Source organism: Falco cherrug, chromosome 2, assembly GCF_023634085.1.
Source record: "Falco cherrug isolate bFalChe1 chromosome 2, bFalChe1.pri, whole genome shotgun sequence".
Lineage (NCBI taxonomy): Eukaryota > Metazoa > Chordata > Aves > Falconiformes > Falconidae > Falco > Falco cherrug.
This window is the reverse complement of record NC_073698.1, coordinates 65,680,850-65,707,990: the sequence shown is the minus strand read 5'-3', so window position 1 is coordinate 65,707,990 and position 27,141 is coordinate 65,680,850. Positions and strand designations below refer to the sequence as shown.

The following is a 27,141-nucleotide window of genomic DNA, read 5'->3' as shown; positions in this document are numbered from 1 at the left end:
TGAAAGTTTTTAAAATGTCAGCTGAACAGAGTTTCAGATTTAAAGCTTGCTTGAAAGTTGTGTAGGGTTTTCATATATCTCTATATAACATACACGTATACAATATAAAATACATATAATGTATTAAAATTACATAATTGTTGCAATATATATAGCATGTAATAGTAAAATACACATAACATCATCATTACCTGTATTATATATTTGCTGTATGTTGTGGAGAACAGTATTTCAGTGTGCGTGTATACTTTACTGACCACAAACTCTGCAGTGTTGAGGCACATTGGCTACAAATTACTGCAATTAAACATTACAGGGACCATAGCTTGGGTTACAATGTCAATGATATGGCTGAGTTTATCCAGAGATGAGTTTAGGACCATCTTTGTTTCTAAATGTGCTAGCCATCTGGCACAACTTAGTGTGTGTGGTTTGGGTTTTGGTTGGGTGGTTTTTGTGTATGTGTGTTTTTTGTTTGTTTTGGGGGAGGATGAATAAACACATGTATAACTTAAGTTGTCTTTTGGATTAATTTTGCTGTCGCTGTAAAACTGGTGTCTAACTACTTTGGTTATTTAATTTCTAGCTATTTAGAAAAGTTGATAGAATAGGTGGTGGAGGCTTGTACCTGTCATGTTAACAGAGTAGGAGAATAAAGTGTGGTATTTCTCTGCGGATCTTCAGTGGGGTTTGGAATGAGAGACTACTTAGTTGTTTTTTAAAAAGAAATAATTTTTTTTTGCCTGGAAAAAAAGATTCACATCATAAGTTCTTCAGTATATACCAAACTAGTCACTCCCAGGAAAGAGTCTGCTCGGAAGAATGAAGTGTATCATTTTTCTTTAGTACTCAAAATATGAGTTTAGTAGACATTAGTAGATCCTGAAACCTGGACTGGTAGTTCAAGGGTCTACTGCATGCTGCATTTCAACTCTAAGCCTATCAGAAAAAAAGATAAACTCTTCATTTACCCTAAACTTTGTGTTTGTATAAAGTAGGTGATGAGAAGTATAGCTTTCATTTCTGTCCAAAACTTTTTCTTTCTGCTTTAAATTGTTCCTTCTACATGACCAATCTATTAAATATTCATTGCCGTCAGTCCAAAAATACTGCTGTTTTGCTAGGAGTTTTTGGAAACTTTTAAGCGGTTCTTTCAACAAGTGGTAGCTCAATAATATGTGGTCTCCCTCAACCAATATTAAAAATGTAGTGATGTCGTTTCTTAAATTCTACTCTTAAGTGTATGGAATGTGCGTGAAATGTAGTTGATGGGCTGCAGTTGATGCCAGACTGACACAAATAAAATCCCATCATTATGTTCACAGGGGTAATTAGTACAAACTGAAATATTTTTCTTGCTATTTTCCACCCCTGTGAATCTTGATTGAAGTTGCTAATGAATATTAAAAACAATACAACCCTATTCTCCACGCCTGAAATTGCACTGTTGTGATGATGTCAGGCTTTATACGTGTATGAAAGAGGAGATAAACTATGATCACAGTATTTTTGTAGGGAATTACAGCAACAGCTTTGTGATCCAGGGTTCATTGCAACTTGCAGTTTTCCTGCACAATTTCATGTATTCTTTGTTCTGCCCTTGTTTTTAAGATGCTAATTATGCTATCAAGCTGTTATATGCTCTACTAGCAAAATAACATTTGGCATAATTATTTATTTTTTTTTAACTATCCCATTTGGAGGTACATGGATGGAAGACATCCTGTATAAGTGTCATGCTTTAGACTTTTAAAAATTATCTAGCTCTTGTTACGTTGCCATCTGTTTTCCTCTAGCTTGAAGAGGAAAGAGCTGTTGTGAATAATCTCAAGTCAGTATTTTAATAAAGTCTGATAGATCTGCTTACCTTCAGCTTGCATGTGTGTCAGAGTGAATAAATGTGCCATTTAGGAGGGGATATGTGGTTTTACAGTAGGAACTATAATGAGTTTGTTTGGTAATGCAGTGATTCTAATGTCTCCTCTATAGCTGGATTTGAATATAGCTGGAGAGATTTGTGTTAATAGGACACATTTATAGAATCATAGAATTATTTAAATTGGGAAAGACCTTTAAGGTCATCAAGTCAAACCGTTAACCCAGCACTGCCAAGTTCACCACTAAACCATGTCCCTCAGCACCTCATCTACACATTTTTTAAACACTTCCAGGAATGGTGACTCAACTGCTTCCCTGGGCAGGCTGTTCCAATGCCTGACCACTTTTCAGTGAAGGCTTTTTTCCTAATACGCAACCTAAACACCCCTGGCACAACTTGAGACCATTTCCTCTCATCCTGTCACTTGTTACCTGGGAGAAGAGACCAACCCCCACCTCGCTACAACCCCCTTTCAGGTTGCTGTAGGCAGCAACAAGGTCCCGAGCCTCCTTTTCTCCAGGCTAAACACCACCAGTTCCCTCGGCTGCTCTGCATCAGACGATTGCTCCAGACCCTTCACCATCTCCACTGCCCTTCCCTGGACATGCTCCAGCACCTCCACGTCCCCCTTGCAGTGAGGGGCCCAAACCTGAACACAGGATTCGAGGTGCAGCCTCACCAGTGCTGAGTGCAGGGGCACGATCACTGCCCTGGTCCTGCTGGCCACACTGTTTGGGATACAAGCCAGGATGCTGTTGGCCGCCTTGGGCACCTGGGCACACTGGTGGCTCATGTTCAGCTGGCTGTCATCCAGCACCCCCAGGTCCTTTTCCACCAGGCAGCTTTTCAGCCCCTTATCCGCAAGCCTGTAGAGTTGCGTGGGGTTGTTGTGACCCAAGAGCAGGACCCAGCACTTGGCCTTGTTGAACCTCATAAAATTGGCCTTGGCTTATCAGTCCAGCCTGTCCACATGCCTCTGCAGAGCCTTCCTGCCCTCCAGCAGATCAGCACTCCTGCTCACCTTGGTGTTGTCTGCAAACTTTCTGAGGGTGCACTCGATCCCCTCCTCCAAATCACGGATGAAGGTATTAAACTGGACTGGCCTTGGTACTGAGCCCTGGGGAACACCACTGGTGACCGGCTGCCAGCTGGATGTAGCTCCATTCACCATCAGTCTTTGGGCCTGGCTGTCCAGCCAGCTCTTCAGCCAGCACAGAGTACATCTGTCCAAGCCATGAGCAGCCAGTTTCTCCAGGAGAATGCTGTGGGAAATGTTGTTAAAGGCTTTACTCAAGTCTAGGGAGGCAACATTCACAGCCTTTCTCTCATCTGTATCTGGCCTGACGTGATCTTTTCTGCAGAATGGATTTATGTAGTACATGAACGTGTGGTTGCACGATGTAGGGGAAGATGCGCAACGACCAGTCAGCTGGCTTGTGGTGTCTTCAAGTGGCTGTGAAGCTGCGGTGTTACTGGAGTAGGTGAGGAAATCAATGTTCCCTGCTTAAAAAAAAACCTCTTTCTTGTGTGTTGGAATTCAAGAAAGTAAGAAACACTAACTTGCAGTTCAGATACTATTAAAAATTAGTTATAATACTTGCTTTTGAGTTTTCCTACCCATTTTATGCTTTAAAAGGTGTTGGTTTTATTCTGGAGGAATATCCTATATGTGCTAAGAACACAGTACTACAGGAAGCTGTTCTGTTATATCTGGCTTTCAAAGGAGAGAACCTCTGATTATTGACTATAAAAACTTGCATGAAGTAAGCAAATAACAGTGACCCAAAATGTTTTCACCTAAGTAGGTGTTCTAAAGAGTGATATTTTTGTTTATCTTTGTAGGCAATTTCTTTGGTTGAATCGGACTCTTCAAATTTTTTTCCCACTTGCAGGCGCATCCACCACTTCACTTCTGAATTTACAATGGGAGTACTTTAATTTTAGAACAAGTTATAGCTGGAGATACAAAACAAGTGGTTTCATTTGCAGAAGCCCACACTAGTCAAATATTTCAAAAGATGTGCAAAAGTCAGAACAGATGCTTTTCTGTGCTGAAGATTTTTAACATTCATTTTCACAAATGGTTCGTCTCCTGGGAAGGTAGTGTCTTTCTTCAGAACTCACAAATCCATGGCTTGCAGCAGGGTGGTGGTTATAGGGCATGGTTATTTGGGATGTAATGGTTTTGGAGTATGTAGAGATGAACTTACGCCTCAGTGGAAACTGTTCTTGGGCTTCTTTCTGTTACTCTGTGCTTCTGTTCTGTGTGCCTACCTTCTTACCACTGAGAGTTCCTCTGTCCCTCTATTTTGGTACAGTGTACCTCAGGCACAGCTTTCCATTAAGAGTGTCTTTCTTATCAAAGTAATTTCTGTTAAGATTTTTTTTTTTTTTTGCCAGCTTGCATTGCAGCTGTTACCGTACCTTTTTCATGCCTGAATTGGTGTTTTTTCCACAATAAAGCCTTTGGGAGCCATTTTTTCTCTCTCTTTATGTATATGACAATAGTGCTGAAAGTATACACTGCTAACAATAACATATTTCCTGTCCTGGTTACTGGGAACTGTTTATCTGCTTTAACTTCTTGTTGAAGGGACCAGATGCTTTGTCTTCTCCTGCTCTGTGTTGGTAAATCCTGATTTGTGTTCTATTTCCTCCCAACTTGTGCTATTACATAAGTAGACAAGAGGCTTCCCAGACCAAGAGGATGTTGGTCTTTATTTGCTGCACAAGAGAGACCTTGGTGTAAGGCATGTTGGTCAGGCTAGGTCGGCTTTGCTGGCCTCTTTATAGCTAGCCCTCAAATACAGTTTCTGCAACATATTGTGCAGTTGCATTAGCAAATACTGTAATGCAATATTCCAGTGTGATCTTTCATCTGAGGGATCTGAAGATGCATTTTGAATATGAAGTGCTAGAGAGGGAGGTAGTTCCAACTATGGAAGTTAGTTGTCTGACTTATTATGCACAGTCACAGATGGGAGGCTGCAGCAGAACTGGGATGGAATCCAGATCTCCAACCAAAACAGCTAACTTCTTGCATGGGAATATAAACTTCTTGCACAGAATAGCTCTGCTGTGTGGTATTGCTTTGTAAAAACAAATGGACCGTTTTTGAAACTACATGGAATGAGTAAGGGGTTAATTGAAACTGAATGGCTTGTTATTTTTGGGTGTAAAGAAGTGTTGATCTTTTTTGGTAGTCAAATGTCTGGTGTATTCATCCCCATCCTCCAGCATTAAAAATAGTGACTATAGCATGTACGTGGATTTGTGTGCATTTACCGCAACTTGTGTTCTACCCTAAAAGGTAAAGATGGGCATCTTTTTATCCAACAAATAGTCTTTGGGTAAGCATGTCTATTTACATGCTTTGAGTTTTGCAGCTGCTTATTGTAAATGTCAGTGAGGAACTTTCTTAGTCAGTGCAACTGTGTGATGTAATCCAGAAATCAACTTCATTTTACATATGATTATCAGAAGCATTCCTGCCTCCAGTCTGTGCTGCTTTTGTAAGCCATGAATTTGCGCAGGGGTTTCAGAAAAGTATTTGAAGACAAGCAGATGTTGCACAGGTATATCTTGGCCTATAGATACTTACTGACATTGGCTGCATATGATACCATAGCTTCATTTGACCCTCTGAATATGAAATAATTTCTTGCTTTTTATTTTTAAATTTTTGATAAAACTAGTACATGCTGTATCTGCAAGAAAAACATGATGTGCATTATATCACTTCTGTTGGACTCTGAAAAATGAAATATAAGTTCATGTGTGTGGGTATGTCATTACTGTTTGCCTGCTGGATGTGTTCTGTAAACTGCTGAGGACAGGGTTGACCAAGGTTTTGTGTATTCTGCGCTTTTGGTGACTGAATAGTTGCAACACCTAACTGAGGATTCAAAGCTGTGAGTTTTACTTGGCTATGTTGTCCTTATTGGTCATTGGGCTGACGGATAAGCTTGGTTGCAGTGCTTGCTCTGCCTGTGTGTCATTAAAACAAACCATCGTCACTAACTGGCTGTGTCAGCCCCAAGACCTGGTTTGATGCGGAAAAAAATTTCAGTGTAAGACTTCTTAATTAAGCTCAGCATCACATTTCTATGTATTTTTTGTATTGCATTATGCTTCATCATGCTGTGCCTTTATACCTCCATCCTGTCAAATATCCTTCACCTGCCCTTCCCTTTCTAAAGCTTAATCCTCCCTTATGATGTATGAATGTTTGTGTAGGCTTAAGCATTTCAAGAAAGAGGATGTCTTCTATGTCGGTGCAGCTCTCACTACAGCTGGACCTCTGCTACTGGAGCAAAGTCAAAGCAGGTTTGTGCTGTGTTAGACAGGCTTGTGGAACTGAACAAGCTTATAAAAATAAAACTTTGTGAATGTATTTCAGAGCAGTTACCAGTTGTCCCTCTTGTTCATGTTTTTAAATTCCCATACTCCTGCATATGTAAATGAACTCTGCTTTGTCATTGGTAGTAAGTATGCAAAATGCTTAATATTTCCAGAATGCTGTACAGGTAATATGTCTTGCTCACCCTCTTTTCTGCAGCTGATATGACTGACTTGTCAACTGAAATGAGGAGAATAAAAGAAAACTAACATTGATTGATTTTCATTATATTAACATGTTGCATAGTTTAGAAGAGGAAAGTAGGTCACTTTCCATTTTTAATACCCTGCTTTATACTTCGCATAAAAAACCAACAGCTGGATTGCAGACGTTTCATGGAAAGTTACACATTTCCCTGTAAATATGGATTTTAATCATATGAGCATTTATAGAAATTACAGGGGAATATTGTGTTTTTGGCTTAGATGTTTCTTCAATATCTGAGCTGCTTATGCCAGTGACGTGTTTCAGATGCACACAGCTACACTAACTTCTGAACCCCGTGGTTTTGATTGGATTTGAAGACTGTGCTCAGCTTCTTGCTTGGTTTTCTGCACTATGGTGCCTGTGTTATCTGTACTCAGTGCTGAGGAGTGAAGAAGTGAATGTTTTTTCCTCTTCCTGTAGTTACTGAAGTTGGATAATCTAGCATTTGGTTCTCATCACATTGCCTGCATAATGAGTCATTCTTTCTTGGTTAGACTTGTTCCTCAGGCCAAGATTCATGTGATGTTCCCCCTCTCAGGGCGATCAGATTAGTCACTGTTTTAAATCTTGTTTAAAAAATAAATTGCACCGCAGGTTGATGCCTTGCTTACCATGTTATATGCTTTTTATCTCCTCTCTGCTTGCTGTTTGAGTTCAGCAGCATCATTATATTGGAAAATGTTTTATAGTCATGGTAACTGACGTATTATTGAAGTCCCACTGAAATTAGCATATTAAATTCAAGACTTTTGGTACTAGCAAGGCATTGTCTATAAGGCAGGTGAATTTAATGTAGTTCAGTGTGGTGAGATACTTCTAGCTTAAACTTGGGCTTCTTTCATTATGCCGTTAAGAACAAAAACTACATTGCAACTGTGTGGTAGTGGCTTGAACTTCCTGAAACATATGAATCCAAAAAACCAGTGGTAATGACAAAAATTAGTAACACAGATGGCCTCGTATTGTGATACTTAAATCAGACTTAAAGTATTTGGGGCAGAAACTCTTCTTGCAGAATTATCTGTATTTGGAAATGTTTGACGGAAGTCGAGATCTGATGGAAGTTTCAAACATTAGGACAGTGGCAGAGTTTTCAGTCCCTATTGTGCGATATGTTGTTACGAAGGCTCTTGAAGTTCTTTGTCTTGGTACTAGAAGATTTTAGGGATGATGATTAATTGTGGGAAATAACAGTCTGGAAGACTAGCCATGCAGAAACTGTGAAGTGGCTAGTTCATAAGTAGGGAGAGGGAAAAATATGTACTGTGTTGTTGTAAACACTTAACCAATGCATGGATGTTAGTTAGCTAGGCTGTCTCAGTGGACAGCAAGAGGAACTCAATCAAATTATGATTTAGACAACCAGTTATGTTTGTGCCCCGAATCCTCTTACGCAGGAGTCTGCATGAACAGTAGATGTTAATTCAGGCACCTAAACTGTGCAGTATTTTCAATTGTATGAATATCCCTGGGAGCAATGTCTGGTTGGCGCCTTGAGAGCGAGTCATGGTTATGACATGGTGGAAGATTGGAAGTTGTTGAAGTAAATGGTTGTAAATGCTGCCATAGTTCATAGGTGAACGCTTGAGTGGAAGGAAAGATGGACTAATGTTCCACATTGAACTTTTGATACTGTCTCGTTTGAACAGAATTATTTTCCATCTTGTAAGTTGTTAACACTGTTTTGATAGGAAAATGCTCATGAAGTAGGTGAAGGTGCAGACCAGTGGGGCAGAAAATGAGAATTTTCTAGAAAGTTCAAACGGTGGGTTTTGGTTTGGGTTTTTTTTTGTGGATGTTTTTGTGGTGGTCTTGTTTTGCCTCCAATTTTCAGCTGATTCTTACTGAGATCAGACACTCACAAGCGTTAAGTATTCAAATTGTTAGTTTTCCTTTCATTCTGTGTGAGACAGATGTAGTTCTAAACAGACATATTAAAAATTCAACTTTGGATGAACTTTGTGGGTGTGGATGAACAGCTCATAGGGAATGCCCAGCTTCCAAAGATCACTGGCAGTTTTGAAAAATGCTCAGCTTCTAGATGGCTACCTACAAAAAAAAATTATTTTTGAGTCTTGCTCCCATTTCTGTAAGAATAACCTCTGAAATAAAGCAGACCTGTGTTTCTTCGAAGTTTGTTTGTGCCTACTGCATTGGTTTCCTCTGGAAGACAGCACGACTCTATTGTGGCTGTTCCTTCTTTGGTGTAGAGGCGAGTAAGTTGAGTTACAAGCCAATTCACTTCGGCTAAAACTTTATACTGTGAGGTGGGGACCTGACCATGTGACTTCAGGTCAAGCAAGAACAAATGAAAGCTTAGGTATTCCTTTGTACATATGAACTTCATTTACTTGAAAGATTCTTCTGCCGCCATCCTCCCCCATTCAGGAGGCTGGGAACTTGGATGGGAGATTTCTCGTTTGTTTTTTTACATCACTGGTCAGTCAGTCCCCTACTGTGCTAAATTTGTGGGTAGGTCATTACAGCTTGTAATTTGGTGCACTGTCAGCTTGCAACTTGGAAACTTTCAGAGTCTAAAGCTTGTCTAATCATAGGCATGTACTTTAGACTTGCATGGACTTTTAGCACTGTGAAGAATGGATGCTGTTGGGATCCAAAAGAGTTTCTTTACTTCTTCAGTACTTTACTTTCCCTGTTACATAAACTAGCAAACTGTTCCTTTGTTATTCTTCTGTCAACAGGTCTGAAAATATTTTAGGATGTTCTTAAAACTTGCTAAACACTGTTCCTGGCCATCAGTGTGTTCTAACATCATAATCTCTTTCTCCTTGTGAAGAAATCTTTTGTTGCCTTTTGTTTCAGCAAAGGTGCCTTAGGAGGATGCAAACATAGCTTGTCTGATATAGCTCAGCTTGCTAGTCGAGCAGTCAGACTGCTATTGACTCTGTTGAAGGACCAGTTTAACAATATAGGGTAACACTTGAACAACTGGAGGGGGTGGGGGTGGAAGGGGAAGGAATATTCCTTACAAGAACCCAGGGAGAACACTTGCTTGATTATATAAATAAATAAATAACATCTTTATAATTAATGCCAGATGGGAATACTAAGAGGTTAGCTGAATGTTGTATATTGTTCTTAAAAGATGGGATGGCATAGTTTGTTTTTAGGGAGAGCTTATAGCTGCTTCTGATTTATGAAGAAAAGGTACTTTCATAAAGTCATACCAAAAATACTCATTTTTATTGAAGCATACTTAATATTTGAGTGGAAAAAACACTTCTGTCTTTGGAAAACAGGAACAAAGATAAGAAACAGCAGATAAAATTACACAGAAATGCTTGTGCTTTGGAGATGTTTGTTGCCTGAATTTACATCAGTATACATTATCTTCATGCAGTCTGGGCGGAAGGACTTGTAGTATGTCTTTCTGCTGAGCCCCTTTAGACCTAGTGAAACTGTGCTGGTGGGCTCACAGAGTGACTGAGTTGAGGTGACAGCTCAGCTTGTTAGAGCATTCAGAAGTCTGCAAAGAACAAACGCAGAAGACAGGAGTAGCTGACATCCTTTCCTCCCTATACCTATGCCAGTTTGCCTTCAACTGTGTTTTCTAACTGAAAATTTTAGTTCAGGAATGAGTTGTGAATCCCATGCTGATGTGTTTTGAAAAAATTAAATAATTTTTAGCGAGCCTGCTGACACAGAAAATTGAATGTTTAGGGTCTCGGATGGTGATGGTCCAGTTCTGTCAATGTGTGGATGTTCTGTGACTAACGGCTTCTATAAATTTGTGGGGCAAACTGTGTTGTGGCAGGAGTTCAGGCAGTCTGGGCTTCAGTGTAGAAGCATGTTATCCTCTTTCTTTCCACAAAGAAATCAATAGGTCTGTAGATCATAAATCATTTAAGTTGGGAAAGACCTTTAAGGTCATCAAGTCAAACCGTTAACCCAGCACTGCCAAGTTCACCACTAAACCATGTCCCTCAGCACCTCATCTACACATTTTTTAAACACTTCCAGGAATGGTGACTCAACTGCTTCCCTGGGCAGGCTGTTCCAATGCCTGACCACTTTTCAGTGAAGGCTTTTTTCCTAATACGCAACCTAAACACCCCTGGCACAACTTGAGACCATTTCCTCTCATCCTGTCACTTGTTACCTGGGAGAAGAGACCAACCCCCACCTCGCTACAACCCCCTTTCAGGTTGCTGTAGGCAGCAACAAGGTCCCGAGCCTCCTTTTCTCCAGGCTAAACACCACCAGTTCCCTCGGCTGCTCTGCATCAGACGATTGCTCCAGACCCTTCACCATCTCCACTGCCCTTCCCTGGACACGCTCCAGCACCTCCACGTCCCCCTTGCAGTGAGGGGCCCAAACCTGAACACAGGATTCGAGGTGCAGCCTCACCAGTGCTGAGTGCAGGGGCACGATCACTGCCCTGGTCCTGCTGGCCACACCGTTTGGGATACAAGCCAGGATGCTGTTGGCCACCTGGGCCACCTGGGCACACTGGTGGCTCATGTTCAGCTGGCTGTCATCCAGCACCCCCAGGTCCTTTTCCACCAGGCAGCTTTTCAGCCCCTTATCCGCAAGCCTGTAGAGTTGCGTGGGGTTGTTGTGACCCAAGAGCAGGACCCAGCACTTGGCCTTGTTGAACCTCATAAAATTGGCCTTGGCTTATCAGTCCAGCCTGTCCACATGCCTCTGCAGAGCCTTCCTGCCCTCCAGCAGATCAGCACTCCTGCCCACCTTGGTGTTGTCTGCAAACTTTCTGAGGGTGCACTCGATCCCCTCCTCCAAATCACGGATGAAGGTATTAAACTGGACTGGCCTTGGTACTGAGCCCTGGGGAACACCACTGGTGACCGGCTGCCAGCTGGATGTAGCTCCATTCACCATCAGTCTTTGGGCCTGGCTGTCCAGCCAGCTCTTCAGCCAGCACAGAGTACATCTGTCCAAGCCATGAGCAGCCAGTTTCTCCAGGAGAATGCTGTGGGAAATGTTGTTAAAGGCTTTACTCAAGTCTAGGGAGGCAACATTCGCAGCCTTTCCCTCATCCATTAGGTGGGTCATCTTGTAAGAAGGAGATCAAGTTCGTCAAGCAGGAAAATCAGTTGCAGTGTATCCTTGCTCATTTGCAGTCTTAAGATTTTAATTGCACGGCACTGCAAACTGGCAAGTGATTCCTTTGCTAGTCACAGTCAAATACTAAAAAGCATCTTGAAATGTAAGTAGAGATGCTCTTGTTTGATTAATGCAAATACAAGCTACCAATAAGAAATTGGCAGCATGTCTGTAAAATCTTGCGCGTTGTCAGCATGCCTCTGTGCAATAATTAGTATTCAACAGTGAATTTAAAAGACATTTTAAAACGCTTTGAAGGTCTACCAGCATGGAAAAGTCACCTGGAGATCATATAAGGCACCAACCTTAGGAATGACCAAGTGAAATTTTTGTTTTACTCTACTGAAAAAGGTGTGTTGTAGGTCAAGAACCAGTAACTAAACCAAAATGAATATTGTGGATGATTTCGATAGTGTCCTAATCTGAGCATTCTGTTCAGTGCAGAGGCATGTTTGCAATACAGCGTTTTTCAGCTGCCTAAGACTGCAACTTGAAGGTTATGGTTTTCCTTAAATTAATGTTTTCATTCAAAAACCATCTATAAGCACAAAGTCTGAGAACTGGTTATGATCACGCTTTTCTTAAAGGATTTCCTATTACATTGTTCCTTACATAGGTTTTTGTGTATGAAGGAACATGCAGAATATGTGGGCTAATGAAATATCAAGAAAAGAAATATGAAGTAGTTGTAGTCTGGCCTGTTAGTGGGTTTAAGGGAGGCTGCTAATTACTGCCAAGCTTGAAGGAGGATTTTTCCTAGTTTGAATCTTTAAATAGAAAAATGAATTCAATCTTTTTGCAGGAAAGTACCTGTTTTCACTGTTTCTGAAGAAAGGCAAGTAAGTAAAGCAAATTGTGAAGATTTCAAAACCTTTTTTCTCCCTTATGAAGATTAATTTTTAAATGGGAATAGTGTTCTGAAGATGGAGGAAGTGACACTTTGCTCAGTTAATTCCTAAATCTTACATGGTTTTCGAGATTGCCTCGAACTGCTGTGCTCTGAGTAACTGTGTTTCTCAACAGCTAGGTTTTATTTTGATATTGAACACTGTGGGGCCAAAAGGCCAACTGAACTTGATTTAAACTTGATGCTGTGGAAGTCTGATTGGTGAAGATGTTTCTAGGTAAGTAATGCGAAAGCAAGAGCAGTTGTGGACAACAGAATCGTTAGAGGAAACAGTTATGGTTTCTTAATGTTGCCGGTAAACCTTCAACTTTTTTGCAATCACTCCTTTCATTACTAGTTTTTAATCTAAGCAAAACACAACCTTTGGCAGATTTGTATTTTTGATGTTACTGTAGAAGTTTTTAGTGTCACTTGTTGTGATAGAAGTGATTAATGTGCTAGAGGAGAGAGGGCATCATACCTTCTTCATTGCTTGTGGGTTTTTTCCACACAGCTATAGCTTTTTGATCTACACTAAAAAATAGAAAGGGATGTACTTAGAAACTGTGCTTTTTTTGGTCACGTGGCTTTTGGCTTTGTGCGTGAATAATATAAATAAAGGTAGGCGAAAATAGATACTTATTTTCACAGAAAGTTCTTTTTGTGATGCTGGTGTTTTTGAGAATATTACTAATATTACTTCTGTTCTTTAGCCGTGACTAGGCTCCTTACTATAAAGCAACTATCTTAAATCATCCTGAAGTACAAAAACTCAAAAGAGAGTGACTGAGTTGTTGTTGGATTTTGATCACGTCTCGTTTGATGTTGTAAATCATTTGCTTGTATTTCCTGTCTCATACTGTTGTCCTAAAAATAACTGAAATTGCTTACTGTTTGCCCAGTGCAGCTCCATGATGGAATAGCCTGTTTAAAATTACTTCTCAGTGACTCTGCCCCTCCTTCAGCCAGAGTTCTGTCCCTCATGGCCTCCCACAACAGATGTTCAGTGACTTAAACTTCGCGGAGAGAAGGTCTTTTATAACTTTAGGAAGTGAATTTTCTTTTCTGAAAATCAAAAGCCACTAAACACAACCAAAAAACTAACTCACCCCACCTCCCCCCAAAACCACCTCAAACAACAACAGAAAGCCTACAAAAAACTGCACAAGCCACTAATCTAAATGAAGGTGACAATTCAGAGACACAGGACAACCTGTAGCCCGTCCCCACATTACTGAAGCTGGTAGGGAAAAGCCTCAAGAGCCTCTATCAAATGCAGCTGGGAAATTGTGTGAGAAGTGTCGTGATGCAAAGTATCATCTTCAGCATATAAACTGGATTGCAAAATAGTGCATGAGGAGCTAGTCTAACACTGTATCAGCACAGATAGTGACAGTTTTGGTTAATTCACCAGTTTTTGTGCAGAAATACAAGAAAGTCACATCCAAGAAACTTAAGCCAGAGTGCCACAGGAAAACTGAGTTTCAATGAAAACTCTTTGAGAACACCTCTTTTCTGGCAGTGTCCTACTTCAAAATGATCTCTTCAAAGTGTCCTTTTACACAAAATAGCTTTGGTCTTGTTAAAAACCAGCTGGACCGTACATTTTTTATTTTGTGGGATTAAGTTACCATCCTAAGGGAATCTTTAGAGAAACTTGATTCCAGCTGTTTGACCACGATATTGGCAAGTAGTGTGTAACCAGTTACATTAATGAGTTGAGGAGAATTATGCTTCTCCTCTTGTACAAACTAAAATTTTAACTTTGCAAGAAGCAGTCTCAGAATTGACCGCATATACCTCTTTCGTCTCAGCCCTGGGCTTCAGTTAACAGCCCTTGTGCTGTTCATCACAAGGTCTTCTGAGCTTCTTTGTTGTTTGTTGCCTCTTACAAGAAAAGTAAGGCTGTCAGCCTGCAGCTTCTCATTGCTTTCCAATGAAAATAGCCCCAGCTGCTTTTGTTATGCCCAGAACAGTAAAAGCAAGATATTTGGATGGTTTATTGGACCTGCAGGGCTGCAAAAGGAGAACTGGGATGTCTGCATGCGTATAGGAAAGTGGGAATTTGGCTATTAGTCATTCTGAGTGATACCTCTGAGTCTGTCCACCATGGGGGCTGTACCTGATTAGGCTTAATTAGTTTTACAGCTGATAGAAAGGCCTGTCATTTGCTATTTCAGAACAGGTTTCAGATCAGAGGAAGGTCTATATGAAGATCCCTAACTGCTATAGAATAAGTTTAATCATATGAGGGTCGCGGTGGTTTCCTAGAAGTAGTATGGCACCCCGTGTACTGGTGAAGGGATTTTAATGGATCCCAAACGTTTCTGTCACCAAACTGTGAAGGCAGTAAAACTCCACTAGAACTACTAGGTCTGAGTAGGTATAAATAGTTTTTGGCACAGAGATATCAGCTGCTGGTGGTCTTCAGTTTACTACCAAAGGATTTGGGTTTGATGCTGCTTATCACCCCTAAGCCAGGATTTCCATGTGATGCTCTTGTCTAAAAAGTTGCAATGAATGTAGTGTGCTTTGTTTCCTTGCTGGTTACTTGCTGAAGCAGCACTAGTTGTGGTATTAAGTTTTTCTGCTGTGGTTATTAAGGCCCAGGTGGTCAGTATTGTTTTGTTGAGGAAGTGCTTTCCCTGAGTCTTCTAATGTGATGATCATTTCACGTGGAAAGAGGCTGGCAGGCAAGGGCTTAAATTAAGAAGAGGTCATCTAAAAAACTCATTTTCCAGATGATCAAAATCTGTTCACAGATGGCTAGTTTTTGACCTGGTTTAGAAATCTAACGCAATCTGTCTCTCCATGAGAGCAAAGTGTGCCTGTGTGTATGCACAGATAAATACCTATGGTAAAAGCAAAGAGAGATTGTTGGACAAATAGTGTTTCCAGCCACATCTGTTTTAAAAGAAATCTTATATTTTAAATGTATCTATTTTCTTTAATAGCCATTTATAAATTTCATGTATTTTTCTTATTTTTAGGCTCTGTGAGCTGTATACATAGGAGGAAAGACAACATTTTTGACACTGCATGTGTTGCCTAGAAGGTGTTTATTGTTTTTAGGTTACTACAAAAGCACACAAGAACACTAAGCTACTTATATAAATAACTCTGTAGTTGCAGGCTGGGTACACTGGTTCTTGGAACTTCACTTTTGTTTGCTTGGTTTTGGTTTTGTTTGGTTTTATTGCCTTTTCCTATTTGGAAAGGCAAAACTGAATTTAAATTTTCCATTCTGAGAGGTACATACGGTATATCTACATATAGGAGTTATAGACAAATGTACCTCTGTATTCTGCTTTTAGACATTATGTTAATTGCACATAATTAACACACTGGCTGTTTAATAACAGAGTTGGTTTCTGATGTGAATAGAAGTTTGCTGACTATGACCATTTTAATATTTAAAGGGATTACTTTTTCAGTATATCCCTTTTGAGGTATTGCAGCTGTACCCCTCCCCTTGTCCTCAACTCACCCCCAAAATGCACACCTTGCAAAAACCCCCCAAACTACTTTCTCAACGTTGAACATTAATGCTGCCGTTTCTGTTCAATCTAAATTTATGTATAGGCACAAAAGTTAATGTGCTTCTGGGTATTTTTGCATGTTTTAATTGAGATTGAGTGGTATTGTATTTTTGTTTCAATTAAAATTACCTCAAGTATTGATTATAGACCTAATGGCATCTTGATATTTTACAAATATGCTGCGTTTTGTGCATGAAGAGCTTTTTAAGCATGAACTGTTATAGAAAATCAGAGCCCTGTGTGTATACACATTTTCCTTTTTCTGTTTTTGCTTGATCTATGGATGTTGAAGGAATAATGCTTTTTCAGAAGCAAGAAAACTTGAAAGGAGTGCTTGAGATAATTTTTTCAAATTCCAGCATCTCTGTTGGTATAGAGAGCTGAAGGGAGAACAGGAGAAGCTTTTCATTCTTGACATACATTGCTGCTCTGTTTTGTTCTTGACATGCTTGACTATAAGATCGTTTGGAGAGTGTTTTCCTGATTGTGGCAGAAACAAAGTGGGTTGTTGCCCTTTTCAGATTTTAGGTACTTGATTTCTGTGCTCAAGTCTTTCAGCATGCTCCCTGAAGTGAAATGCTGTGGCATTGAAAGCTCTGCTGCTTTTATTTGGTTTATTTTTGGGAGGTAGGTTTTTGTTTGCTTGTTTGTTTTCTAAAATAGTTTGGGACATGACTGTCCTATGCCATCCTGATAAAATCAAGTATGTTGCTGCTACAAGACAGCAGGCTAACTTGTTGGCACATTACAAAGTCTTCCTTAATGCACCTCGGCTTGGCAGATGTGTGCTGGTGACCTGATACTTAGAAGCACAGGAGCAGCAAATATTGTTCCAAAAGGTAGAAATAATGCTTGGCTGTTGTATGTTCTCTGCTTTTCAGAAGGTTGCACCTGGGGAAATATGTCAAAAGCAACGATGACACAATGCCAAGTATCTACATTCAATTAAAAATACTAAATGCTTCAAAAAATTTAAGGTGGCCAGACCTTAAGAAACTGTACACATATACATATGTATTTGTTTATTCCTAGTTTTTCTTGTTCTTACCAGTTATGCTTCCAAGTAGCTAAGCAGTGCTCTTCTCTGCTGTGTATGCAGGAGGGCCCTTTTTTCTTTCTTCTCTTTTATTGCCAGTGTCTCACCAGGCATGTATAACATTGGAAGGAAGAAGGAAGATTAATATAGTTTTGAGTTTTTTCCTTTCTCTTTTTTTCAGCCTGTTCCGTTCCTTGTGCCTAGCTCAAGCTAAGCTGTCTGTGCTCCCACAGTAGTCCATTTTTAAACTGTAGTAACCCAGTATTCGTGGGGAGAAGATAGCAAGGCAGTGATGTATTCAGAGTATAGTTTATTTTTTAAGACTTGTCCAAAATACCTAATGATAACTTTTCCATAGCTGAAATCAACTTTGCAGGGTTGAAGTTCTTAGTGCTAAGTTGAGTGTATCACACAGATAAATTAGGACCCATGTATATTAGAAGTGCAGGGATAGAAAGAAAAGCTATTGCAGACTTGAACTGATTGTTTTGCCACAGTGGCTCCAAATAGAAGCCTTATGCTCCAAAACAGAGCGCTCATGTATTTTAAATTGTCAAGACATTAGGTATCTTAAGAAACCTTCTGTTTCTTCTTAGCGGAAGTGGAAAACTGAAGGTTTTAAAGGTGAGTGTATTGACCTTTTGTCTGCAAACCCTCTCCAAATTCTCTATCATACAGGTACTTCACAAATACGAAGCGGGGGAAAAGAAAAAAAGCAGAGCTGCCTCTTGAAAATACAGTTGGTGAAGATGCCTCTTCTATACACATAGGTTAAATGATGAAATTCTCGCCCAAATTAAATGATGTCATCAGCTCTGGTTGGGAATATAGAAATGCTGCATGACTGTATCAAGCGTTCTGGGCTTGCTTTTTTTCATTTCAGTATTAGAACCAAAAAAATACTGAGCAAATTATTCAGCTTCGTTGTAGATGGCAAAACAGTGCCACAGAGGGAACGTTTTTGTCTTGGAGGAATCTAAAGAGCAACTGAAGCTTTAACAGAGTGCATTTGTTGACATAAAATGTCTGGCTAGAGAGCTGGGTCTTCAGCTATGCTTGAAAGGTTGACAAATTTTTCTTTCTGAACTGCTCAGTCCTGGAGGAATCTGAACAGCCATTGGCTGCTGCCAGTGTTGGGAGGAAACTGTTTTTTGCGGGTTTTTTGTTTGTTTGGTTTGTTTTTGTTGTTTTGTTTTGTTGGGGTTTTTTGGGGTTTTTTTTGTAAGCTCCTACTCAAGTCAGTGTCATGATTAATATATTGGGTTGGTCAGTTAATCCCTTTTTCTTGGCTCAGTGGCTTTTCAGGGCATTTTTCCAGTCCGAAGAAAGAAATTACTGTAAAATGTCTTCTCCCTGTCTTCCCTCTGTGCCTCACTTTCTAATACTGTGATGGTGGTGAGCTTTAGTTTGCTGTACAGACTGTGCAGGCAGTCATTTTCTAGCGATGCTAAATGGTGTCTTCATTTGCGTTATATTTAGGTTTTGATGTTGTGGGCTTTTCTACTGCAAGTCTTAAAGAGGAGAACTGGGTTTTCAAAATACAGTTCTTACAGAGTGCTCTGGCATGACTAAGTATTAACTTCAAGCACTTTAGTGAATATCATACACATTGGAAAACTGGGAATTGAGATCGTAAAACCTGGAATTGGTTTCATATGTATGATTGTGTTGAAGTAGGAAGTGGAAGAGTGCAGAAAAAGGGAGACTGCATATTTTTTTTAGTTTAATTGTGAGCTCAAAATTTTTTGTCCTGTTCTCTTGGAAGAACCCCAAGAATAGTGTGCCAGCCCCAGAGGAAGACTTGCTTATCGTTCTGCTATTGAAACTTCCTGTTGACACGCTCACTGTCTCTCTGGGGAGCTCTGCCCGGTCATCCAGAAAAGAGGCTGGTTTCATGTGACTTCAATGTGAGAATAGACAAGAGAAATTTGGATGCTCTGGTCTTGGAGAGCAGACATGCTCTTGAGTCTGCGACAGAGACTGAGGTCTGTGTGAGGCTGTTACCTTTGATTTATAACTTGCTTGAATTCAGACTTAACGCATAAAAGTTGAAGGTTTACTGGAGCAGGATAGACTTCAATGCAGGCTGAGCAAGCCATCGATAATCCTCAATTATTTTTGGCTAGAGCTGCTGCAGTTAAACTATTGCTAACACTTCACCTTAGTTTAAAGCCGCATTGGGCATGCCAGCAGAGGTTCCAGTCACACCTTCGAATTACAGTGGAGACAGCTTATTTTTTTATACAATGTCTCACAACTCTGAAGGAAGTGGGGAGGATGGTATCAAGGAGCATCAGCTGAGCTGAGAGCAAGCTTATTTAGAAGAACTCTGAAGTGAGGCATTACTGTCAGAAACAATGTTTTCACGTCCCTTTTCAATGTCTCTTTATGTTCTGTGGTCAGCTTTAAAAAACATACGCATGTATGATCACCCGTGTGCAGGTGGTTTGTGAGAAGTACGGTTGTGTGGTGTTTCCAAGGGCACGTTGTGAGTCAGTTAGCCAGTGTGCCGGAGAGAGATCACAGACAGGAAGATCCGGAGTCCTGTGTCACTTCATGCTTTTCCTTTAAAGCCAAGGATGCATGTTGGCTCAATCTTTCCTTGCTGTAGTTCTTCAGTATTTAGATGCATGTGCATCAGAGTGCTGTTGAACAAATCTGCAGAAGGGAAAAAGTATGTCTTTACTGAAGACAGGGCTGAAAGAAGCAAGATGATTCTGTTAATAGTATAAAGCTATTTGGGAGCTGGAGACTGGGAAAGCATGTGTCTAGTAAAATGCATTTAAGCTCAGCTGCAGACATCTGATAAAAAGTTATATTTGTACTGTCATTTAGAGTTCCCTTCTCTGCTGGCAAACAAACCTGTGTTCACTTGGTCTGTGCGTTTATTTTTAGTTTTAGTTTTATTCCTTGTATTTTTACCAGGAGAGAATGATCTAGTTCCCATGGTATGTGCTAATAATCTCTGGGTACTGGAAGAGTCAAGGTAAATAAGATCACGTGCATTGTAGACTTAAATTTAGTCATTCTTTGAGAGTTCTGTCTTTAGAACTAAATCACTCACCCGTGTAGTGCTGAGGTGCTTTTAGCAAAGCCATGAGGAGCATTACCAGTTTCCTGTCTGAAAGTTTTGATTTTATCAATCTGCCAAGGAAATTTAGTGCTCAGCTTTTGGTTATTAATGAGTATATAGGAGGGAAGGCTGTGGTTTTATTCTTGTTTCATACTCTCGTGTTTTGTAATCTCTTGGTTACCCTTAGATCCTCCGTCCCCATCCCCCCCAGTTAAATGTAGGATACATACATGTTTGTTGTTGCAGTTTTGAAACAAATGTTTATTATGAAGAATATTCATGATTTGGATGGTATCTTTGTGCAAGGACCTTGGGCAGCTTCATAAGTGCCAATTACCTCATCAAAGTGCTTTGAAGTCCAGCATGTGGTGTGAGACTGTTGGTTGTAACTAAAGTGACTGTTTTCCATCTCCAAATCTGTGAGTAGCGATGGAGCTGGGGGTCAGTCCTCATTTGCTGTGTTCTGGTAATGCCTTTAGGATAAAATCAATGGGCTGTATCAGAAAGCTTTATTACCGTGTATTGTGTTCCTGGTATCTTATGGGAGGACTGATCAAAACCTAAACACAAACCTGCAAGGAAGCAGTAGGCATCCAAACATATGCGAATAAATCAGACGCAACAAACTGAGTTGTTGCTGGCTGCTGCTGAGCTCTAAACCCAGTGACTGTCAGGAGCTGCTGCCTTGCAGACAGAATACTGCTGCTATGTTTAATAGAGACTTCACATTTGGGAAGAAAAATACAACTTAATGCTTTGCTTTAGCCTTGCTGCTGATACTGCATTAGTTGTTAGATGACTAATTTATGGATAACGGTTTAATATGTAATCCTTCTGGGTTTTGTCTTTCTTGTCTTTAGGCGAAGCCAAAAATCTTCCTACTTATCCGGGGCCAAACAAGATGAGAGATTGCTACTGCACTGTAAACCTGGACCAGGAGGAGGTTTTCAGGACCAAAATAGTGGAGAAGTCATTATGGTAACAAATACATGTATACATGTTAAGTCTTCTTATTCTTTCCTTACTGTGTTTGTTTAATGTTACAAAGATAATGTCGGGGGGGGGGGGGGGGGGGGATGATGAATATGATCCTTCTTCCAGTTTTAAGAATACTAGTGGTAGAACTAGTAACGTCATGATTCCTATCTGTATATATGGGAAAATGTCTTCACCAAGGCCACCGAGAGTGTGCAGCCAGTGCTCCTTTCTTTCTGCTATATTTGTTTTGAACTTCCCTAAGCTTTTTAGATCTCGACTTAGAAGGGAGCACTGAATTCGATTTTGCATCTATCCGTGCTTAGAATTTTGCATTGATTTAGCTACTCTCATGGGTGTGGAGGAGTTAGGGATATTTCCCGCCTGCCCCCCCGCCCCCCCCCCCCCCCCCCCCCCCCCCCGTCATGAGTCTGTAACTAAAATGAGAGGTTTTGAGCATAAGATGCCTGTCTGATTAATTTGGACACTTCCTGTGAGGTTGTAGAAGCCATGTAGAATGAAACAGAATGAGAAGCACGTAGCAAAAGTTAAAACACTTTTCTCTTGGAAATCCCCAAACACAAAAATAATACAGGGAGCAAGACTGGGCATGTGTGTATACTCTGGCAAATGACGCTTTTTTGGGAGCTGAGGGGAAAGCAGCAGCAAGTAACAGTCAAGTTTATAACATTTATCTTAAGATATAAAGTGGGGAAAGAGTGAGAGTTGAGTAATACAGTTAGGAATTTGCTATTTGTCTTGTTATTGCGAATAATTTTCTTCGGGAGATAGCTCTAGACTTCACCCCCAACCCCTCAGGAGTACCCAATGCATTTAAGAATGTGAGTCTGAGTACCTTGAAGTGGGATTAATTCCCTTAAGTCACTTTAATTGTTCTCTCACATAACTTTTTGTTGTCTTTAAGTCTCTATTCTTCATTTTATGTTCTGATGTGGTGTGCTGGGGTGTATGACAAAGACTTTTGTTTCTTGAGGCATTTAAATTGGCTAAATATAATTAGAGTGTTTTTGAATGGTGATGCTAACACTTTCCTGTTTGTACTGTACTATATTTAAAAAAAAAAAAGTGAAGATTGATCTGTATGCTTTTTTTCTTTGCTCCCAATAGCTGACATGCAGTGTCCCTGAACCAGTTGTTTCTCTAAAACTGACTTTGTAACTCATTTAAATTCATTCCTGGGAAGTTGCACAGTGGTTGGTTGTTTTTTTTTTTTTTTTTTTTTTTTTTTCTGGATCATTTGTGCTTGCAGGGAAATGGGAGGTGGGGAGTAGGGATGTATGAGAATAGTTGATGTAATTTCCATGAATTAATCCAAGTATTTTTCTACTGAGAAAATAAACTCTTTGTAGTAGGAATAAGCAACAAGCATGATTCCTTCAGTGGGAAAAATTCCATCTGTCTTCAGATATCATTATAAAGCTGAAGGGGTACACTGAGGCTGTGCAGAACTGGAAGGTTTTTGATTTCCTGTGGGGCCAAGTTCTTTTCATAAACTGGGGTGAATTCAGAGGAGAGCAACACAATGATCAAGGTCTGAAAAACATAACCAGTGAGGAATGGTTAAAAGATTGGAATTGTTTAGCCTAGAGAGGAGGGATGAGAGTAGATATAACTATGTAAATATTTCAAAAAATCCCCAAACAACAAACTCCTCAAAAAATTAAGAGGGAGGGAATTGCTTTGCATGTCCAGTATAGATATTGCAAGTAATAATGAAGTTAAATTGCAGTGGGGAATGACATTTAGGTTAAGGTTTATCGTGAAGAAAAATCTTCCTGTCATTAAAGTTTCTGAAGCACTGGAGTAGATTGCCTTGGCTTTTCCACATCTATTGCCGAAGGCTTTCAATAGGTTCTGTATAACCAGTCCCAACCAAAATATGGAGAGTCTTCCTGCTTTGGGACAGCAGTGGACCAGATGACCTCTCAAAATCACTTTGTAGTCCTGTTTTCTTTGCTCTAAGAGTTGGCTAAAGGTGATGTCCTTGGTCATTATTTCTTCCCCCATTGAATTCTTATCTTCAGTGGTTGTCTGCCCTCTCTCTCTCAAAGCTTCTATTTGCAAGTACTATTTTTGAAAAACTTGCTTCTTCACAGTTCCTGACTATTTACTTACAGACGTCGGTATCAAGTGAATTCTGAATTAATACATGTGTTTCTCTGTCCTTGCATTTCTGTTTCAAATCCCAAATACATGAGTGGTAAAACTGGGATGTCTTCCTAGTCTGTGGATAGGAATTGCTTTTATTTAGTGAGGCACAGTCAAACAGCTACTTAATCTTTTATGGCTGTGTTTACACGTACTAAAACAAGCGCATAGATTTTCAGAGGAAGATGTTTTTCAAATGATTTCAGACTGTACTGCAGTCGCCTATTGTTTTTTGTTAGACTAAGATGAGCGCATAGCTGAGGAGCCAGTCATGCTGTTACATTCTTTAATGCTTGTTTGTAAATTGATTCAACCCATTGAGTAACCGTGAATTACTGGGCAAGTGAGGCTTATGTGCCCTAAGGCCCATGTAATTTGTATGCAGCAGAGAAATGCTTGCTTTCATGTATGGTGCTTCTTTGCCAGGCAGTTGCCAACGTAATAGTGAAGCATGTGTTGTGTCCCTTTTTCTGAGGTATCACAGCTGTGATATACGATGTTAGATGGGAGCAGGGATGAGAAGCTAGGCAAATACATGACTAAAATAATCAAATCCTGCCTGAGCATCTGTGTGGGTGACATAGCCTTTGACTGTAGTTTGAAGGAGAGAACGCTAGCTGTACTCTGTTGTTCATGTCTATTTTCTACTTTATTGCTTTATGGCTGATACAGGGCTGGCTTGCTATAAAGTAAGATTTAAGAGTTTTTTGTGTTTTCATTCATATTGGTAACTCCCCCATCTTTCAATAAACTCAAAAAATGATTTTTGTGTATAAAATCCTATGAGAAATAAGATAGTTTGTGTGAATGTCTGAATTGAAAGGTGTTTTCACGTGCAGCCCTAGCACTACTGACTCTGAAACAATGTCTTCGCATTCAGGTTTGTCCTGGGGAAGCCTATCTTTTCCAGCATATCTGCGTAAAATTACTTTTTTATCTGCCTGAAGAAGCTTATAATTAAAGTCAGGCTGAAACATTGTCTTGTGGACCTGGAAATTCAAGGAGTGCTTGCTTTTTTTTTTTTTTTTTGTATTTTTACTCAGTTGAGCTTCATTAAGCTTTTACTAAGCCCTGCAGAAATGTATATTTTTCCAGGCAGGTCTCCTGATGTAAAACTTAAGTAGAACTGGCAAATGGGGGAGAGGAAGTAGTTCTCTCTCCTTCTTAGAGGGACTTCGATGAACGTCCAGTTCTGGCTTCCTTGGGGTATCTATGGTAGAGCCTTCAGACTGAGTCATGATCTCCCGTATTTTATACTGGGACAGTGTAAGAAGTTGCCTCCCTGAGCTGTGTCCTAATCTTCTGCAACAGAATTTTATTTTATTAGGCTGCAGCAGAGGCATGAGAAGACAGCTGAGAGCAGTAACTTTTGAAATCAACAGAAGGTGTCTCATTCAGAACTGAACCACCACATCCTATTGGCCAGTCCCATGCCCTCACCAGTGTTCTGAAGAGAATCTCTGTGAGCCTGAAGCCCTTTGTCTAAGTTTGCATCTTAAAACTGAGAGCAGGCAGCATGGTGAACCTTGACTCCTCTGTTCAGCAGTCTGTGGGACTCGTGAATTACAGTCAGGAACTTTTAATTCCTGCCAGTCAGCCTCTCTTGGCTTCTGTTATACTGGATGGTTGCTCTGCTGCCTTGTGCTAGAAGATTTTGAGAGCTGCTGTTGAGTATAAATTGGTAGCACCTTGACTGAAACAAGTCAAGGGTTACAGCAGGGGCAAGCCACAGAGCAAATCAAAAGTACTGTTTATGTGAGGTATTTCAGAGCCATTTGACTTCTCTGGGGATCTTTGGACCAGCACAGTGAACGTGTGGGTTGATCAGAGCAAGCTATCCAGGTTCCCAGGAAGAGAATCTTGAACTCTTCAAGCAGCACTGTTTTCATAAACTCCTTGGCACAAGCTTCTAATAAATTCTAAGAAGGTCACATGCAAGTCATAAGATATGAGGGAGGGGTCAGTTAGAGCCAGGATTTTATACGCCTCTCTGTTTTGTATTTGTTGTTCAACATTTATATTACCATCATCCACAAAGGCACTGAATAGAATTGGATCTGCTCCATATAACCTAGTACAGATGTATATGAAGGGACTCAAGTATTTTTATGTCCTAAGGAACATGTGAGAATTACTGTTTTTTTTTAAGTGCACAGATCTGCAACTCTTCTTTAGTTCTGAGCTGCAAGTAGACAGCTTGACGAGGATTTTGCCTAAAAATTTCCTTTGCTGAACCAACTACTTGGCTTCCCCCATGAGTAGTTTCAAACTTCAGGCTCCACCATCCAGGACTTGTTCCTAGCTACAGATCTTCTGTGAGGATAAACTTTCTTGGCTTGTTGGTGTTAAGACTGGCTTTGCCTTTGCTGTTTGCATCAAATATTTCCATTCACTTAAAGGGCAGTGTCAGCTGCAACAGGAAGTCAAGGCAGCTTCTCAAATCATAGGTGAAGAATGGAAGGAATGTGACATCTCTAAATTTGTTTCAAGGATATGAATAAAGGCAAAAACTGTCGTACGGTAAGAATCAAATGGCTGACAGTGTGTGCTTTAGAGAGATGAGCCAAGTGTCTTGAGTCTGTGATTATTTAGTTCTCCACTATTCCACTGAGGAATTTTTCACGTGCTAAACATAGTGATCAAAGCCTGAATGAAACAGCAAATGAAGCCAGAAGCACTTTCCCCAGCCCTCAGTCTTTTTTTTTTGTTTGTTTTTGGTTTTTTTTTTTTGGTCTTCAGTGAAGGTAAGTGAGAACTACAAGGCTGCAGTGTGCTTGTGAGCGTATAGTGAAATGTACTGTAAATTCATAGTTGAGGTTGTGTTCTCTTTAACAAGAGGTTGCTGTGTCTTTATTTTACTAGTAGGTATTAGATCAGGAAACAGATTAAATCAATAGCTTTCAGAACTTTAGGTAATTCTACTGCCATATTTAATGTTGTTATTTTTTAATTCTAGGCTTGCTTAAACCCTTTATTTCCCTGTGTTTGGAGTTCATGGCTGCATAGCTAAACTTCTCTTATGTTCCGATAACATCTTGGATGCAGGCCACTTCTCAAATTTTAAACACAAAGTTGTTTCTCTTAGTTGCAGCATTGCCAAAATTAGCTGTTGTATCTTGAGTTAGTTCATTAGCTACTTCCATATCCTTATGTTGCCAGCTCACCTCCTTGAAATAACAGCTTTCCCCAGTCCAGAGGCCTTAAGTAAAGAGGCCTTGAGCTGGATGCTGTAGCATGTTCTGCAGCTTCTCTCCTGCATGCTCCCAGTTCACTCCTTAGCGTGTTGCCTGCACCAGGGTCTGCCATCATCAGCACTCAACTACATTTAATTGTGGGTTGATTTCCTATATCGATAGGCTGCAATTCTGGAACACTCCAAGCCTTTAAGGAAATGGGATAAGATGGGTATGAGTGCAACTTCAGCCTGGTCAGGAATATTACTGAAGGCAAGGACTGTATGGTTGTGTAGGGAAGTAATACAGCTGGGAAGGGTGCCAGGAAGGGAAGCAAGACTTAATGAAAGGAGGAGAATGAAGTGAGCCTTGAGACCCAAGGCAGGGTTTATGAATGGGAGCGTTTATCCACATGAAAAGCCACCCATGTGAGTAACAATTGTTGGTGTTGCAGGCTGCTTGGAGTGATTAAAAAAAAAAAAAAAAAGTAAATGCAGCTGTAATGTGACTTCTGTTGTTTGTGTGTGTCATCTTACAGAATATTTTGGGAGGTGACTAGGGGCCAAGCGGCTGCTGCTTCAAGTTATCATAATCCCTGTAAGCCTCATTGAGCCAAACCAGCAACTGTCAAGTGAAGATGATAACTATAGCTTGTGTATCTGTCTCTCTCTTCTGAGCATAGAGTTGAGAAAATGCACACTGCTGTATTTTTTCTCTGTG

The 27,141-nt window shown here is 40.2% G+C and overlaps 1 protein-coding gene across 9 annotated transcripts in view; it reads left to right on the top strand.

Annotated features, from left to right (window-relative positions):
• Nucleotides 1–27,141, top strand: part of RASA3 (RAS p21 protein activator 3) — a 179,716-nt gene that overhangs the window by 64,631 nt on the left and 87,944 nt on the right. For 8 of the 9 annotated variants that reach the window (XR_008730797.1, XR_008730798.1, XM_055701417.1 and 5 more), the window contains one exon: nt 20,965–21,082. Coding sequence is in view for 7 of the 9 variants with exons in the window: in XM_055701416.1 (XP_055557391.1) it covers nt 20,965–21,082 (118 nt within the window). In the remaining 2 variants the exon portion in view is untranslated. Of the gene's footprint in view, nt 1–19,956; nt 20,018–20,964; nt 21,083–27,141 lie in introns of those variants that run through there. The other variant, XM_027804890.2, reaches the window with a different exon arrangement.